Source organism: Athene noctua, chromosome 2 (genome assembly GCF_965140245.1).
Source record: "Athene noctua chromosome 2, bAthNoc1.hap1.1, whole genome shotgun sequence".
Lineage (NCBI taxonomy): Eukaryota > Metazoa > Chordata > Aves > Strigiformes > Strigidae > Athene > Athene noctua.
The window spans coordinates 40947395-40966289 of NC_134038.1; the positions used below are offsets into that span (position 1 = coordinate 40947395).

The following is an 18895-nucleotide window of genomic DNA, read 5'->3' on the forward strand; positions in this document are numbered from 1 at the left end:
TTATAGAATCGAAATCCAAACAATGAAAAAACTAATTTCAGGGAAAATAAGCAGCTGTGAAATTACTATTCTACCTTCTATTTAGCTTTCTTTTCTCCCTGAATGTATTTCTCTGTTGAGTCTGATGAAGCCATCCAATGTATATATTCTTTCCAGAAATAGTGAAGAGTTCTTTCTTTGCCTATGAATGATATGCACAGCAGGAAGTATTTCCTTGTCCTGCTCATTACCTGAAGACTACAGACCAAGTTCAAGCTTTCTCTTCAACCTCTTCTATGCTTTCCTTCAATTTTTTTATGTCACTTCTACAAACAGTGGGCTATTCCAAGGATTATCAGATTACTACTCTTGGCTACGTGAAAGGTTAGGAATCTTCGTTCTAAGCTTATTTCACATCCAAATAAACTCTTTGGAGTTGTCTTTTTCAGTCCCTCTGCTTTTTGTTTATTTTTTAAACAAAGCATAGTTTATAAAGTATTTCTGATTTGTATAATATTCAGCTTTAATACTGCTTTTGAATAACAGAAGGAAATTGGGAGGGTGGGGGGAGGGGGGGAAGAACAGCTTACTGCCAGGCTTCTGCTGAGCATCTCACTCATATCCCAGTTCTAAATAGATGCCTGTAAACAAACATGCAAACGCACCCTCCCCGTGTGATCGCTGGTTCAGTGCCTACTGTAATATGGTGTCTTAACTAGATACTACCCTAAGCAGGCTGTCTGACAGCTTGACATTACTCAATACATTTCCACTACTACCTTTTACAGAACTTAATGGACTCAAGATATGACCACACTTGAAGGTAATTTTACATTCCTGAATTTTCCTTATCTGGATTCTCTACTCCAAGCATTACTGATCCTAATGTTTTGCACATAAGAAAAATAAACCTATGTCAAAATAGTACAGTCAGATACTCCTTCAAGTTCCCTTCAACTTCCTAGTTTGTAAAACGGGTAGAATTTTGGGTAGTAAATCTCAGATTTTGTACTGAACTTGGGCAATTTCAGGATATAATAGGCTGGCAAGTAGTTCATATACAGTAACTTCACTGATCTTTCTTGGTTACATCATTTATTTCTTACTCAACTGTAATATCCAAATCTAAGTTTCACTACTACGAAGTAAACCAATATGCAAACTCGGCACCTGCAAAAGCAAACCACCTAAGCCAAGTGCACCACAATAAACCCACAAACAGGTCTAATAAATGGTGACTTTTCAGAATCAGAGTTTGGTCTCAGCAAAACCCACTTCCATAACAGACTATGACCTCCAAAAATTTGCTCTTTCAATAAACCTATCCTAGATAAACCCTGTAAAAGGCTGCCCCATCTTTTTCATTTCTGCTTCAATTGAAACTAAGTGATGTACACTGAGTAGCCTGTTCTTGAAAGTTATTTAATGTAGTTACCTGTAGGTCTGTAACGCTAGTTCCTACCCTAGTTCATTTTTAGTAGGAGATGAAAGGCAGGTATTTGAATGTGTGCTTGGTCCATGAAGGGAACCGTCACTTCCACTCCTAGTTAGGAGAGGCTTCCAGGGCTCAAGAACGGATAAGGAACAGAGAAAGAAACCTTTCCAATGTTCAAAGCTGTAGAACATATAAATATAGAGGCACTCTATTCCTGTCTCCAAGAGCCAGCAGTGCAATGTGTCAACACTTGAGCATGGTTACTAGGGAGAAAACAAGGAGTCCAGCTCTAAGAAAAATGACAGACAATGCTTTGCCCAACTTGGTTAGAGAATACACAAAATGCAGTCCCTCCCTCTAGAGGTCTACTCAAAGACAGTCTCAGCAGACCACCACTCTCCCCTCCACACAACAGATCTACCAATCACTCTCGTTCAACTCCTACCATACCACTTTCATCATATAACCTTCGATGGTTCTTAACTGAAGATTATCTAGAAGACTCGCTTGCAACTTTTATGAAAAACAAAAGATGCAGTGTTCTACTGGAATATTGAAATACACAGGCTACTGCTTGCCACAAAATGTGTGAACCTAGAAGAAAACGAGAAGGATTCAGAGACACCTTTATAAAAGCAGTTAAGTCTCGAGAACTGGCTACGGCAACAAATCATTCATCAGGAGAACATCATGCAACACTGCACATACTAGCACTGCGAGACCTCTTGGTAGAGCTACGATAAACTTGTGCCATCACGCTAAATACAAAGAAGTTAATTATCAATCAACAAAACAAAATCTCAGGCTCAGAAAACTACAGGACAAAAGAGTAAGTATTTTATGTCCTAGAACTACAAAGGACATATTTGTTTAGTTCCATCCTCCAACGTAATAATAGCCAGGATTTATTTTTTCCCCTCAAATCTGAAGGCTTGACCCATCTGCCATGTTGCTGCATGACACCAAGCAAGCCCAAATGTTCAAAAGTCACAAAAATGTTACAAAGGCAAAAGTGCTCTAGACAAAACCCACCTCTCTTTATCAAGGTTAAACTACAGTCATCAAAAAACACTTGAAATTTTCTGTATTGCCACCTGGACTTCAGCAGTCTCTAACAGACACTAAATGATGCAACACTTGTAAGGAAAAGAATCACTGCTGTAGGCAACACTGCAAGTACTACTCCTGAACTCTATCTGACAAAACAAAGTAGCACCAAAACATTTACTTTGTTTCTTTTAGCAAACATGAAATCTGGAAAAATAATGGCAAGGTTAGAACTAGCTGAAAACCAAGATATGTAAAAAGCATCAAGTTCAGAAGCTCATAACCTGAACATCCTGAACTATTTTCTGTTAAACTCATTTATAAAATAGGTTAGTGTAAAACAAAGAACCAACAAGCAAGCAAGAAAATCCTACCAGAACCACAAAGCTACTTTACTGCTTGTTCATCTGAGTTTAGAAACGGAGCAGCTCACCAGCATGGTTGGGTTGAAGTACTCTGGAGTAACCCTAGATCAAATCTTTGTAATGATTACTTGTGCATGAAATATAATTAGATGTCATTTTGTCAATGACATTTTTCCCCAAGTTAAACAACAAGTGTCAAGAAAAACACGCAAGGACTGCAATATGGAAGTCATACAATAAAAAACTGAAATCACATATGGTTCTGGAACCGTCTTTCACCATGAAGCTTATAACCAGCATTAAACCAACTATAGCACAAATCATATACAGTAAGGAAGAGGAGTTGGAAAACAAGAAACTAGTAGAATGCAACCCTGTATAGAGGCTTGTTACATCCTCAAAGAGAAGATTTGGTTTGAGCAAACCATACAGTCTAGCATACTTCAGACAGCTATAGCTGGGTCATCATATAGTACCTGCCCTAGACAATCCTGATCTAAAACCAACAGTATCACACCAAAGAAGAGTATTCATCATTAAGTCTAATATGACATTCAAACAAATCTGACTAGTTAAATTAGAAAAACGAACCAACAACACGTGGCCATAAAAGCATGCCTGATCATAATTTCTTACTCTATAACTTTTATTCAGAAATTTTAAGCCATTATTTAGCAGTTCCTTGTTTTCTTTCCACAGAGCATTAACTGTAAGTCTGAAGAAAAAATTGCCATATTTATCCAACAATCCACATGATAACTTAAGTCTTGTTTGTCAAAAGTAACAGAAGGAAAACTTGGTAATACCAACACTCTGTCAGGTCTAGGAAGCCTTGGAAAAAATGCAGCACAAAAGTCTGCAAAAGCAATGCTGTCCTAACTAGCAGATATCCATACCTAAGAGAACCTAAAAGGTTATCTCACTTTTCTACTTAAAATTAATGAATAAATAGAAAGTCATACTAGGATAGAATTTCTAATTTACTGAACTTTTTTGCAACCATTTTTAGAATGAGGAGAAAAATAGCAGGCCTACCATTAATAAGGTACGGATGATTGCAGCATTTTCTTAGTTCCATCATAGTGTTTAAAAGATTAGGTACATTTGCCTGACCTCCACCCTTAGAAAGAAATGTGAAATTCTTTTCAAGAATAGCACGATAGTATTTCTTCTGAATATTTGTCAGCTCAACTTCAATGATGGTTTCCTCTTTGGGGGCCAGGTTCTTTTCTACATCCTCTTTGAGACGTCTCAGCATCATCGGCTTCAAAATAGCTTGGAGTTTTTGCACCTAGGAAACATATGTTTAATAAATAACTGAACTGAAACTCTAAGGCTTCAAATACTTATTTTTCAGTTTCCTTAATTCTAAAATCCCTGTTACGCATCTCAGATCACAAGTAGAGAGCATCTGTAAAAAAAAAAAGTTTCTTCAATGATCTAGAGACTGAGTTTTCCTTGTTAAGTCAGTGAGATATAAATTTCTAAAGTAATGTTTTATTGTGCATCATTTCTGTTTAGTGAATGTTATTAAACACTTAACTTAGAACTATCCTAGGCAAAGACAGCACTGCACACCAGTTATGTAAACTAATCCTAAGTGCAGCTATATAAGCAAATCTGATTGTAAAAATCAAGGTTCGCAGTTAACCTCTAACCACTAAACAACAGTGATTAATGCTATTTTTTTCCCTCCATATATCTGCTTCTAATCTTTTCTTATTTCCTTAGTTTTGACATGCAATTAAGTAGAATACTATTTAGGTCTGGTCTCAAAACAAAAACATATCTGTAAATTTTTAACACACTGATAATTTTTAGTGTCTCAAGGTTCTGCAGCATATACTTTAAGACATGGTCTAGATGGCAGGGAAGGGGGGGAAAACATCAATTAAAAAAAAAAATTAGCTACATTTTGGCAAGGTTTTATGAAGTCCCCTTACATAAAAAGCTCAAGAATATTCCATATACCAAAAGGCTGGCATTTAGGCTGTTTTAGGTTGTCTCTCATCAAAGTACAAACCAGCTCAGTGTTGAAAAGCTGATTATTTACCCTGAAATTGTTCAACATCTCCTGATGCAGAACTGTATAGCAGAAACATGAACAGAAGACACTTCTTCCTGAATTTACATCATTCCCTTAGTAATAAAGCAACTTCAAAAGAAAGAAGATAAATTATTATGGGGGGATGAACAAAAAAATACATGGAACGGGATTGCAAGGAATGAAGGAGAAAACCTAATTCACTAAACAATAATCTTTCCCATCACTTGAAAGATAAATCACATTTCAAAACTTCTAATGGTGTGTTGGCAGAGAAGGCACTTCTTCCAAAACTTGTTGGCCCAAGCAAGCCAGGCTCCAATTCTGCTCATGGATGATGGCATTATTTTAATAATATTTCCATGTATGGCTTCAAAAATTTCTAGTTCTGCTCTGCTGACATTTTGTGCTGGCCAGATGAAAGCTATGTTGAGTTAGGATATATTAACTCCAGCTCAAACACTGTATTAACAGGACTACATGGCTTCTGGATCAGAGCTGGCTCACTTCCAATCAGGTCAGAGTCCAGCCTGACTGGCATGCAACTGCCTGCACAATCTGTGGAAACATATCCTATGATTCCCTCAGGACATGCTATGATTTTTCCAGGAGGTAAGGCACTGGGGAGAGCTGTTTTCTAATTTAGACTATTACCTATAAAAGAGTTGCTCTTAAAGAAAGTTAACAAATTCAAGCACTCAAAGAGATAGAAAAGCCAGAAATTGAATTTTCAGACAAAATCAACAAAGTTGCATGCAAAAATGCATGCAATTGTGAAGTTAGATTATTGTAGGGTGCAAAGGGCCAAACTAAGGTGTATAAATTAAGATGTCATGCTTCAGTTAACTCCTAATGTTAAGGTGATTTGACTGTTACCTATTGACTTTTTAAAACATTTTGATACATACAAGAACAGTAAGTTTTATATATGATCATCAGAAGCTTCCACATTTTAGATCTAAAACATGCTGCTCTGAGTCTTTCATTTTACATTGATTTAGCATTTCTTTTATTGGACAGCTTGAGAATCTGTTTCCAAGTCAGTCAAAAAAATCTCCCTCCATTTGGTTGCCTCTTGCTCAACTAGGTTTCAGATATGTTCCTCTTTGCACAGAAGTCATTGATAAAACTCTCAGATGTTAACCGCACAGAAGTTACAGAGGACAGTCCCCTCACTCTGATACTGATGCTTAAGGAAGAATGTCAACTGACAAGTTAATTCTCTTAGAGGGAACAAGCAATTCAAGAAGTATTTTCATCTAGCAACTGTTACAAGACACCCCACCCCCATTTTTAAACATCACATTTTGATGAGGGAAAACTTTCCCATTTCTGCATGACCAATGGACAAAGGATTAAAAAAACAGTGATAAGGCAAAAAGACTTTTGGTCAAAAGCAAAAAACTCAACAAACAAAAAACTACTGTGGTCTTCCAATATGTAAATAGATACTGCTTGTAAAAACAAGTAATGAAATTAATATATAATAAAATGGATAATTTCACAGTATATAAGTAGAAAAGTAAGTGTGCAGGAGAAGTTTACCTGTTCTTCGGTTTTCAGATCACCAAATTCTTGCATGAATGTGGTTTCTGATGGGAAGCGACCTGGTTCCAAGAAGTGAAGCAAGCTAAATAGCTCTTCTACGGTATTTTGCAAAGGGGTTCCAGTAAGCAGCACTTTATGTTCCTGAAAGGTTAAGAAATAATTGTCTAGGAATCCATATAAATTCATTTTCCATGGAGAAATACATAAAATCCTATCTTTTTACCCCAATACTTATCTCTCATCTTTGCTTCCTCTCCCCTCCCCCAACTACATATAGATAGCTCTTTTCAAGACACTTCTAACTAGTATTCTGGCCTTCCAGAAAAATACTTCACTACTTAAGCACCTTCAAAAGTCCTCCAGATACAAGAAGAGATTTTACTGACCCACAATGTTCCAACTCTTTCACAAATACAATGAACTTTAAAAGTCAAAGTAACAGCTGAACTTATCCTGCCGCTTCAAGTATAAATCCACCGATTTACTAGTGGATTTACTACACCTCCAACAGATCTCAGTACATGAATCTCTTCAGGGTTGGTGTTAGTTTCTAACACAGGGAACCTAAGTAGAGTCCTACTTTCCACGTACACACAACAGAGCATGAGACTGGCAGAGACAACAGGAAAAGTTGCATAGTGCTTTAGAGGAGGAGCCCAGAGAGATTAAACAACTAGCTCAATGTCAAACATGAATTTAATAGTAGAACAAGAACTGAAGTGAGAAGTCCTGTATCTCCATCTGTAGCTTACAGGCATCAGCTTGACCTTCCTCTAATAGCAACCATAAAAAGGAAAATAAATTGCATACAGCATTTTTACAAACTTTCAGTTGTTATGTCTCAAGGTTCCGTCAAGAAAAGTACTGTTTAACAAACAGGGAAAAAGAAACTAAAAGTAACCTATAGCTCACCAGTGCTTGTGTAAGCTAATGTTTATGCCTCTTATCAGAAATAAGAGGCTTTACGTTCCAGGTATTAACTCAGCATGACTGCATTCCTCTCACATTTTAAAAGAATCTTCAGTCATGTCCGTCCCCGCCCCCCCCAATTATTTTGTCTTTTAAACAGTAAATGTCTTTAAAAACAATCATCTTATTTTTCTCTGTGTGCTTAATGCATGTGTTTTGTGCACATAACATAACAAGTATTTATGTAACCATCAGAAACCAACTGCTTTTCCCTTCCTGCCAGTCTGAAAGAAGCTCCTTACAGCTACACAAAGTAACATTACAGCTGACATTAACGCAGAGAAGTTTAACTCTCACACCTGTATTTGGCCACCTGACACATTATACCTTTAAAGAAAGGTCTATGTGAAGAAGTGACTATGGAGTAAGTCACATGAAAAGGGAGAAAGGGAAGAACAAATTTATCTTGTTCTCTTAACAGAATCCACATTATTCTTGGTCTAAATCAATGAAGAGACTTGTAAGACATATGAGCACTCCAAAACTCAAGGTATGCATATGCTTCCAGGTATTTTAAAGCCCTTCTCAGCTGCATTCCCTCGTTTTTCTTAGCACTTGATGCTTTTATTTGAGAAGGAAACATTTTATTTTACTTTTTGATGAAACCACAAATCAGGAATAATAAAAATACAGAGGATGCAAATGTAAGAGATGTACACACTGACCAGGTCCATCATCTTGAGTCCTTCCAAAAGCTTACAGTTCCTGTTTTTCAGCCTGTGGGCCTCATCAATGACCACGCAACGCCATGGAATGTTACGCAGCTCCGGGCAGTCAGTCAAGATCATTTCAAACGTTGTGATAATGGCATGGAACTTGTAGGACCCCTTTATCACACGACCCTAAAAAGAACATCAAAAGTTAAAGTAAACTCCATGGCAAAGAAAAGAAGTACATTTGTTTCATCTTCAAAATTAATTCTTTACAAATACAGCACAGTACAATGGGAAAGATATTTTAAGTAAAAGAAGTCATTATTGCTGACTCAATGAAGGAATAAAAATGTCTAAGTTTACTACAGGTTTCACACTAGATATGTTTTTAATCCCGTAAAAAGGCCCACAGAATCACTGCATCTTCATTACAAAGATGTTATACAAGTATTTCAGTCATAATTCATAGGGATAATACTAATGCCTTCAATCATTAGTGCATTGCTGCAATATTCAAATAAGGTTTACAGACTTTGTCAAGAGAATTTTTTTTTTTATTTTAAATCAAAGGTATGTGATACTCCTCCCAAATAATCCGAAAGTACATTAAGGCTTCATTTTTATGACTATTAGGATATTTTGCTCCCACTAAACAGTAAATTTTTCCTGGCAGACATCAAGTATCCAAAACACCTACAATTCTAGTAAACAGCTTTGAAAAGAAGCAATTCTCTGAACTCTTATACGGAGAATGTCTATCTCTGCATACACTTCCTTGATATTTTTGTAAATTTGTGTTAAGGAAAGTTCAATAGGACAATTTTCTTGATGGCTGGCACCATATTCACTATTTTTCTGGTTAGTTAAGGGTCTTCTTTTCAGGGCTGATACTAAGACTCTGTTTCAAAAAAAAACACTGAATAAACTTTACTTAAGATCATGAAATAAACATCTTTCTGACATTATGCTATATTTCCCCCACTGTTCTGCAAAGAAAAATATAACTTGGTGCCTCCAGTGGCACTGGGTCTCTGCAGGAACACTTGCTCTCTAAGGATTGGCCTCACACAAGTTCAATGCCATTCTATGTTTTCAAAGCAGGACTATGTTGTGGGTTGTATACTGAATACATTTCAAAACAAACAGGTATTTTACGTTAAGGTGACCATTTTTTCCTTCAAACATGTGCAAGTCTGAATCCTTTTATAAGTGACCTGCATATAATCCTCTCCAAACTGTGGGGATCTGAACTGGCTACTGACTCAATAAAATAATTGGAAACCTGATATCCTGAACTCAGCATTAAATCTGCCTATGCACATCAAGATATTTCAGAGGAAGTAATGACGTGCTCAACAGTGCTTTCTCGCAGCATAGTCCAGAAACATTTATCATCTTAGGGAGAAAAAAAGTTGTTACCTAACAAAGAGCAGATGAAGATACACTAAGTGGGCAGTTTAGAAAGCAAGCAAATTGAAACGCTGCAACCTTTTCATGAGCCAGATAAAACTGTGAAAATACAAGAATGCAGCCGAGGAGATTCTTTTGAAGTTGTGGAAAACACTTCCATGAGCAAACTGATGAATATGGCAAGCAGCACTCTTCAAAAATGATCACTACATAAAGCAGCACATCCACGTGAAGCAAAAATCTAACAAGGACCCTTGATTATGTATTTAAAGCTGTCTAAATCTCACATTAAAATATGCATAGTGGTCTTGCCACAAGAGCTCACATTATTCGAAAGACAGTCAAATGCTGCACTGAAGAACATGGGAGTAAAACAAGCAGAAAGTTCCAAGAGCTCTCCAAAAGATTTAGAAGGAAAATTATGTTGTTCTTTAACAGTTTCAGGCCTCCAACGCTTGGGAAACTATGGGAAAGAATCCCTAAGTAATCCCATTAATGTCACATTTGAAAAATTTAAATGTGGAAACTATCAGGAAAGTCACCTATAGCATTGTCACAGGTGAATTCTTAGGCAGCTAGGAATCAATTTATTCTGTTTCAGTGTGGCATCCAAATGAAGTTCTCTGATGTTGGAACCACAGGAATTTCATACCCATTTACTCAGAGAAGTTCTTCCATTTGAGTAAATAAATCTTCCTGATAGGTAGCAGCTTCCTGTTCTGTTTGGGAAATTCTTCTGGAAGTAACTCATACAACAGAGGTAGTCACAATTAGACATGAATTGTTTTGATGTATTACCTCTCAGCAGATACAAACCAAGAAGATCAACTGGATGTGTGTAAGAAGTGGACTTCTAAAAAGATGCACATTCCACCAAAGGGAACCACGAAGGATTATTATCACAGATTCACAGAATCATCTATGTTGGAAAAGACCTTGAAGATCATCTAGTCCAACCATTAATCTCACACTGACAGTTCCCAACTACACCATACCCCTCAGCGCTATGTCAACCTGACTCTTGAACACCTCCAGGGATGAGGACTCCACCACCTCCCTGGGCAGCCCATTCCAACACCTAACAACCCGTTCTGTAAAGAAATGCTTCCTAATATCCAGTCTAAACCTTCCCTGGTGCAACTTGAGGCCATTACCTCTTGTCCTATCACTTGTTACTTGGTTAAAGAGACTCATCCCCAGCTCTCTGCAACCTCCTTTCAGGTAGCTGTAGAGGGCGATGAGGTCTCCCCTCAGCCTCCTCTTCTCCAGACTAAACAACGCCACTTCCCTCTGTCATTCCTCATAAGACCTGTCCTCCAAACCCTATTATGGTCTTTTCCCCCCAACCTCAGACTCCACTTTATGGAATAAGAGAACAGATGCCCGGAATGCACATGTTAACCAATTACAGACAGAAAGCATCTGGAAAACTAAGTCACAGCCACTTCATAAAAAACACTTTGATGTCATCTTCAGTGAAAGACAGTCACTATTGCTGAAATACTGCATTAAACTGCTGCATGCTAACCATTCTTTGCAGAAATCTGAGGTAATCCTATGCTGATATGTTCATAGCTCAGTAGCTTCTCAGTAAGGAAGAAAACCATGCAAGCAAGAAAAACTCTTAAGTCAACATGCCCTGAGCCCAAAAGGAATAAACCAGATAAGACAGGGAAAGTCCTGAATATCAATAGCATTATTTTGAGTTAAAACCAACCAAGGACAAGGTATTCTGTTTCTATGCCTGAATCAGGTGGTTTCTCTTTTTAGACCTCATTACACTATGAAGTAAATTTCCCTCACAAACTTTTTTGCAGGGATCTGTCATTAATTTTATTTGTCATACATAATTCTCCTGATCTTACAACAGGACTCTTTCTCAGAGGTACAATACACAGAAAAGCAACTGGTTTATTAGATATTCCAACCAGGGAAGGTCCCTAGAAGAATCTTTCAGTTACACTGCTCAAGAGCACCAGGAGAGCCTTCCCTACATGACCCTCACAAGCAGTAAGGCAGGAAGGGATGTCTCTGGCAGCATGGTGTCCTTAATGCTGAAGTCACACCACTGAAGGAATGTATTTTGCTACTGACTGCTCTCTAGGTTTTCACAACAACTTGACTCTGGTTACTGGTGTTGACGCTGAAAATCACACTACTGCAGATGGGATATGTGCTGCTTACGCATGCTGTCTCATTATTGACCTTCAAAGCCATTCAGACTTTCTTAATGTCCTTTTGAGAAACAACTCAGCTTGAGCGGCCTCTGTTCATGTTAAGATCTAAAAAGCCAGAGACGTCGATGCCTGGGTTGATGTGTTTGGCAAGGGGACTACAAGTGGTACTGCCAAAGCCTGCCTTCTTTCTCTCCCTTATCATCCCCAACATACACCCACTGATGGTACTGTAGAGGATGTCAGACTGAACACTACACGAGGATTCTTTTTGTCATAACATGAAGAAATTTTTTGTCGTAATTCAGTTTCTATCATGAGTTTCACAGCTAACACAGCCTTACAAAGAATGGAACACAGAAGGTGATTTCATGACACATCTAAGCTAGCTGCCACCAAAAGGACAAGTTCACTCCACTTCTCCTTTATCTCCAACCATGGCAATTGTCCCATTCACTTCTTAAGCCAGTTCAGGGAGCAAAGCTAGCAGAAAATGATTCACTTTTCTGTGCCATGAGGGCTTTGTCGTTACTCGCAATGGGGTCAAATGACTCCTGTAGTCATTACAAGAGGAGAGTTAAAAATATGGCAACAGGGGGAATAAAACTTTCTGCAGCATCTTGCTTTAGATCCCTGTAGTTGCCTTTAGATAACAAAACAATATTGCCAAAAAACCCACTAAGAATCTGCACAGTGAGTGAGATTCTTCTGATGACGTTTCTTCAGGTTTCATGCTATGTAATTGCTGCATCCTAAGGGGAAGAACATGCTGAGAACAAACACCACTTAAATAACATACATGATTTTTAACACAAGAAATACTTCAGTGGAAACAGTATTTGTACAAAACCAAAATTTAAAATTCAATACAAAATATCTAGCTCTGATAAGAAACAATATTAAAACCAGAAAAAGTACAAATCCATTCCAGTTCATTTATGTATTATATGTCTAGGGAAGAAGCTAAATGTGATTATTATCATAAGGAATATACACCATTAGATCTCAGTATAGCATCTGTTATTCAAATCCATCATCTTTAACAACAGTGTATATGATTTTGATTTGAAAGTTTCTTTGTTAAATTGCTGAGAAAATTACTATTTCCTAGGCCAAACAGATGTAACTTCTATAGATTACTATGTGTTTTTCTACTATATTTAAGTACATGATTCTATTTCTGTTTGCCCTAATGGCATGTCAAGTTGTACCACAGTCATCACCTTCAAAACAGTTTTTACTCAGATCTTTCCCTGTAAAACCATATTTTTTATCTCACAACCACTCTCATAGGTTTGCTCTAACGACTCCCGTGTTCCAACACTCTTTTTGAGGACAGGAAATGAGAACGAGGCAGAACTGGACTACCCACCACACTACTGACAAAGAGAAGAATGCTGTAACTTTTTAACAACGATTTCTTTCCTCCTACACACTTGCACTACGCTAGCCCTTTTAACCACAGTCTCACAGTATGAACTCATGCTTAACTCGTCGTGTGTCATGACACAAAAGGATCTGCATTTGTCTTACAGCCTTCCCAGAACCAAGCTGTCCCTACTGTAAGAATCATCTCCACTCCTTGTCCGCAGATAGCCCTATATTTAGCTATTCTGAGTATTGTTAGCTTGGATCCAGTTTACTGAGTAATACAACTTACTCTGTATCCATGAGCTGTCTTATTTATCACTCTCCCCATCTTTGTGTCATTTGAAAACTTCCTCAGTAATGATTTTATGTTTTCTTTCATAAAAGTGTTATATAGCTCATGGACACGAACCAATCCCTGAAGAACTATGCTGGAAATGCAAATCATTTCTCATTTACAATTACATCAAGAAATATCAGTTAGCCAGTTTTAAATCCACTTAATGTGTGCCATATTGATTTTATACCATTCTAGTTTATTAATCAAAATATCCAGTGGCATAAAATCAAATGCTTTACAGAAAATCTAAATATATGAATTTGCCACTATCACTTCTTTAACTCAGCTGAAAATACATCAAATCAGGATGAACTTCCACTTTTTTTTCTCTTAAGTGAGTAGGATTCTGTTGGTTTGCAGTAACATTCAATGTGTGCACATTGTTTTTCCCCAATCCTGTTTGCTTACTCTGAGCAAAGCCATGCATTTAAGTATAGGAATCTGTTGCTCTTTACAGCTTCATCTTTCCAAACACTTTTACATTTCTACTCCCAGTTTTTTCTGTACCTGCTCTACTCCTCTCATAAGGACTATTCAACATGAGTGCAGTAACACTGATTCAAAATTTATCTGACCTAACATCTGATAAGGAATCATCAAGTTTAATTTCTGCAAGCTGGTCTTTTCCTGGAATGGAAGGCAAAGATTGATTTTTAAGCTTAGTTCCAATTAAAGTAGTTTCTCCATTAAGAATCTTTTCTGCCAGCTCTCTTCAGGAACGCAAAATAATGAAAACCTTGTATGAAACAATGAAACTGAACAAGAGTCGCACCATCTCCCTAACTCTTGTGCCCCCTCTATTTCCAGCTGACCTCTTGGTTACTATTAGAAGCACTCTTTATTAGAACTTATGCCTTCATTATTAGCTAAAATCTACTATATCACTACTAAAAACCTAATCAATGTTTAGATTAACAACAGTAAAGCATATACAAAAAAGAGAAAAGAAAAATATCACCAAGAGCTATTACCTGTGGATCTTTGAAATACATTTCATACAACTGAATGGTCCGCCGGCTTGCCTGACTCCCATGATACACAACCACATTCAACTCTGTCCAAGTGCGGAACTCCCTTTCCCAGTTGGGAATTGTGGACAACGGTGCAATAACCAAGAAAGGACCATGGATTCCTTTCAAATATATCTCATAGAGAAACGTAATGGACTGGATAGTCTTTCCCAACCCCATTTCATCTGCTAAAATGCAGTTTCGTCTGAAAATGATAATAAAAACAGTTTGAATGACTTATTCCTAACTTGCAACACAGAAAATCAATAATGAGCTGAACTGAATAAAATAGAAATTTCTAGAATGGCAAGTTTACACTGAAAAAGATATCATATTTTAAACATATGTTATAATTCATGATGCAATAAGCATGGATATAGCCATTTTATGCACCTCTCAAGTTCACATGGGGCAGCAGGGGTGTGCATGAACACACATATATGTACAAAACCATTTGACATGAGAATCTGAAATATTCATGTTTTAAATAACATTATGTTATCCACCCAAAATTAGTTTGTATATGACTCTTGCAGCAAAAAATGAGATCATGAGATGTAAATAATTCTAAAACCTCACTTCAGAAGATTACTTTAAAAGGTTACTGTTTCAGATAGACTATAAAAGCTTTTCCAAAGAAGGATTCAGCAGTAAGCAATATTTTACGTACGTGTTGTACCAATTGAAAAGAAGCCAGTTTACTCCCTCCAACTGGTATTCCCTGAGTTTGTTATTGTTTTTATACTCCCTGGAACTCTCCGATTTCTTCCAGTCATCGGCAGGAGGTCGCTCCTGTTTCAAATACAGCAAATCCCATTAGTGGTTTCTGAAAGACCACATTACTTTACTATTTTCAAATAAAATCCTCTATACGGAGCCAATTCTTACCACACGCTCCATTTCTGGCTCCCTAGACATCAGTTTCTCAAATTCTTCGATCTTAGCTTGGTCGATGTCTTGCTTGAGCTCCCAAGTGCTGTCTTCATAAGGAAGCGAACACCATTTCACCAGATAATGCATTACAGGCTTTGTCAAGACAAAAATGGAATTACATCACAATTTAAAAAGAATAAAAGCATAATCTTTTTTACAGAAGATCTGCAGGCTAGATACAATTCAAAAAGCTTTACCAGACCCAAATATCTGAATCAGCCGGAAGGATAAGCAAACAGCAGACTGACACTTTGACAACCTAACAAAGTAAAATTAGAACACAGGGAATGCAGGCTTACCACAAAAACAAGCACAATATTACATTTGAAATCACTAAGGTTAAACTAAAATTTAGAAGTAAAATAACATTTGTTTTCCAACTTCTATAATTTCTATGCTTTCCCACATATTTAAACAGTCCAGTCTTGTCAGTGTCATCAGAAACATCCCAGCAGGCAACCCAAACATCACCATTCACCAAGAGAGCAGTATGGTAACACTGACACTGTCAGTGAAGCTTTCTATTTTCCCAGGACCAAAAAGGAGTCTCCTGGAAGACAAGTGATCTTGTTCTGCAGAACAACTCATCAGAGAGTAAGAAAGTGAATTCAGGACCTCTTCTGCAACAGATAATCTAAATAACATCTAAACTATTATGACACTTAGCTAAGATTCTTGCAATTTTCATTTAAATTCTGTCTTATCTGCATGGGCATCATATTTCTACAGTATTAAGTACCACCTCATATATGCATATCAGGGGAATTTTTGTTGTTGTTTTGGTTTGTATCTTTTTAGATACAGGTAACTTATAAGCAGTTTGGAATTCTCACTTAAACCTCTTTATTTCAGGCAAACTGCTATATTAGCCAATGTTTTCATAGAATCATGGAGTGGTCTGTGTTGGAAGAAACCTTAAAGATCATCTAGTTTCATTCACACCATGGACAGGGACACCTTCCACTAGATCAGGTTGCTTAAAGCTCCATCCAACCTGGCCTTGAACACTTCCAGGCAGGGGGCATTCACAACCTCTCTGGGCAACTTGTTCCAGTGTCTCACCACCCTCACAGTGAAGAATTTATTCATTGTATCTAATCTAAATCTACCCTCTTCCAGTTTAAAACCATTACCCTTCATCCTATCACTACACTCCCTGATCAAGAGTCCTGCCCCATCTTTCCTGTGGGCCCCCTGTAAGTACTGGAAGGCTGCTGCTATAGGTCTCCCCAGAACCTTCTCTTCTCCAGGCTGAACAACCCCAGCTTCCTCAGCCTGTGCTCATAAGGGAGGTGCTCCAGCCTCCTCTGGACCCACTGGAGCAGGTCCATATCCTCCTTATGCTGGGGACCCCAGAGCTGGACACAGCACTCCAGGTGGGGTTTCATGAGAGCAGAGTAGAGGGGGAGAATCATCTCCCTCTACCTGCTGGCCACACTCTCTTGGTGCAGCCCAGGATGTGGTTGGCTTTCTGGGCTGTGAGTGCACATGGCTGGATCATAGTCAGTTTTCCATCCACTAATACCCCCAAGTCCTTCTGAAATATGTTCTCATCTACATGTATATACACTGGTAACTTCCGAAGTGTTTAATACCTTCACATTTCTAAACACAATGTCTATATGACTACAAATGCACTGAAAGTTTTGTTTACCTCTCCATTATCATCTGTGCTACGTGAAAAATCCATGATTCGATCAACTTCCACATAGTCTGGATTAAAAAGTTCATCATCAATCTGTTCAAGGAAAGAGGCAAAAATATAAAAGATATCTCTATTAGCCCTCCCTGAGAGAAAATTATTATATATTTCACCATGCAATAATATTTTGGGTCACAGTGACACAGAATTTATATTTGGCAAACTTCAACATGTTAATTGAAATGCTACAATTCAGCAAGATCATTCCCCGTGAGGGAATCAGACTTCTCAGACTTTGTTAACTGGGCCTCTTAATTACTGTGTGAAACCTTTTACTGTGAGAGAATGTTTAAGAATATTTTAAATGAAGTGTGAAATTACAATTCACTAATGAGCAATCGAAAAGGCTTATGGCATGCAATGCACTTAGCATTCTTGAAAACTACAGCTTGCAATAAAGAAAGTAGAGCCCTGTACACTAAGTGCATTTGGACTATTTTAACTACAGGAATTGTCTAACTGCTTGATAAGAAAGATTCAAAGATTATTATTATTTTAAAAACAGAGAAAAAACACTGCATGCATACACAGTTTCACCAGAAGTCACAATTTGTTATGTTCTTTCTTATGCCTTCAACAACTTAGAGGATTCTCTTGCGTACTAAAGTGTTGTTTCATTTTATATTTTTAAGATCCCTTCCAATAGAAAAAGATGACAAAAGGACTAAAAGCTATGTAAATTTTGATAGCTTTTTCTAAAACAAGAACAAATTCCAAGTGTTTACAGTAACTTGTGCCCCACTTGGAAACAGATTTTAAAACCCAGTAATTTAAAAAAGCAGCAATTCCAGGCATCTTCACTTAGAACATATGTTAAATTTTAAAATGCTGCTGATTAATGACATGATATACTGTACTGACTGTTACTCCAAATTATGTTTTTATTAAGTTCTTTAAAAATTCAAACATCAGGAGTCTTGAGAGTTAATATAATCTAGTTCCTTAGGTGTTAGTATTACACAATGCAGCTAATTCTTTATAGGTGCTACCCTACTTTATAACCATCTCAAAGCATCTTGGATGCTCTGACATAGCGTTTATAGATGTTCTATACTCTCCTAGAAGCACAACACATCAAGTCCCCCCTCAATTCCTGTAAATTTTATCGAAATATGTCGATTAGATGCACTTAATGAGAAACCCATACTGACTTTGCAGAAGTTTTCAATTTGCAACAGGTTTTGTTTAGCTTGAACTATATAGTAAAAATAAATCAAATCCAGTAGCACATGAACCTGTTTTTTTCCTCAAAAATTTTTTCCTCAAAATTTCCTTAGCATTTTACTGAAAGGTAAGCTTTAAGAGACACAGATCAGCAGATCTGGTCTTTTATTGACAGGACCCCTGCCATACTACTGCTTATGGCTCTAAGTGAAATTAAATTGATGATAAAAAGCTTAGAATCCCTAGTGAGCAGCAGTCCATAACACAGAAAAACGTGATGCATTTTTCTGGCATAATCAGCTCCTGAGAAAAGAGACCTGGTACTGATTCACTAAGACTCATGCTTACAATGCAAACAACTAACCACTCACTTTGAGAAAAAAAACCATAATAGAAAGTATAAAGTCAGGATTGATCACTTCAGTTTCATAGACTTGCAAGACTTGGATCAAGCATGGTTATACTTTATATGCTACTGACATATCACACAGTTGTTCAAAAATCTTCTGCTTGTATACAGAGTGAGAATTCATAAGAATATTCCTTAAATATCTAAAAGAAAGAAAGAAAGAAAGAAATCGTACTTCTGAAAGGAATTTGTTCTGGCCCTGTTTTGCCTTAAACCGCTTAATCTTCTGCTGAATTCTCTTGTCTTTGTCCAGCTCTTCCACAGATGCCCACTGACAATGAAGGTAAGAACTAGAAGATGAAACAGAAAATCTTACTCAAAACTATGCTTCCGTTGCATATGCCT

General features: G+C 37.3%; 1 protein-coding gene across 8 annotated transcripts in view; it reads right to left on the bottom strand.

Moving 5' to 3' along the window:
• Positions 1-18895, bottom strand: part of CHD7 (chromodomain helicase DNA binding protein 7) — a 133751-nt gene that overhangs the window by 20967 nt on the left and 93889 nt on the right. For all 8 annotated transcript variants that reach the window (XM_074898915.1, XM_074898918.1, XM_074898920.1 and 5 more), the window contains 8 exons: positions 18726-18840; positions 16930-17013; positions 15231-15368; positions 15013-15134; positions 14304-14547; positions 8053-8229; positions 6416-6559; positions 3862-4117 (listed from right to left, as the gene is read on the bottom strand). In XM_074898915.1, coding sequence (XP_074755016.1) covers positions 3862-4117; positions 6416-6559; positions 8053-8229; positions 14304-14547; positions 15013-15134; positions 15231-15368; positions 16930-17013; positions 18726-18840 — 1280 coding nt within the window. The remainder of the gene's footprint in view (positions 1-3861; positions 4118-6415; positions 6560-8052; positions 8230-14303; positions 14548-15012; positions 15135-15230; positions 15369-16929; positions 17014-18725; positions 18841-18895) is intronic.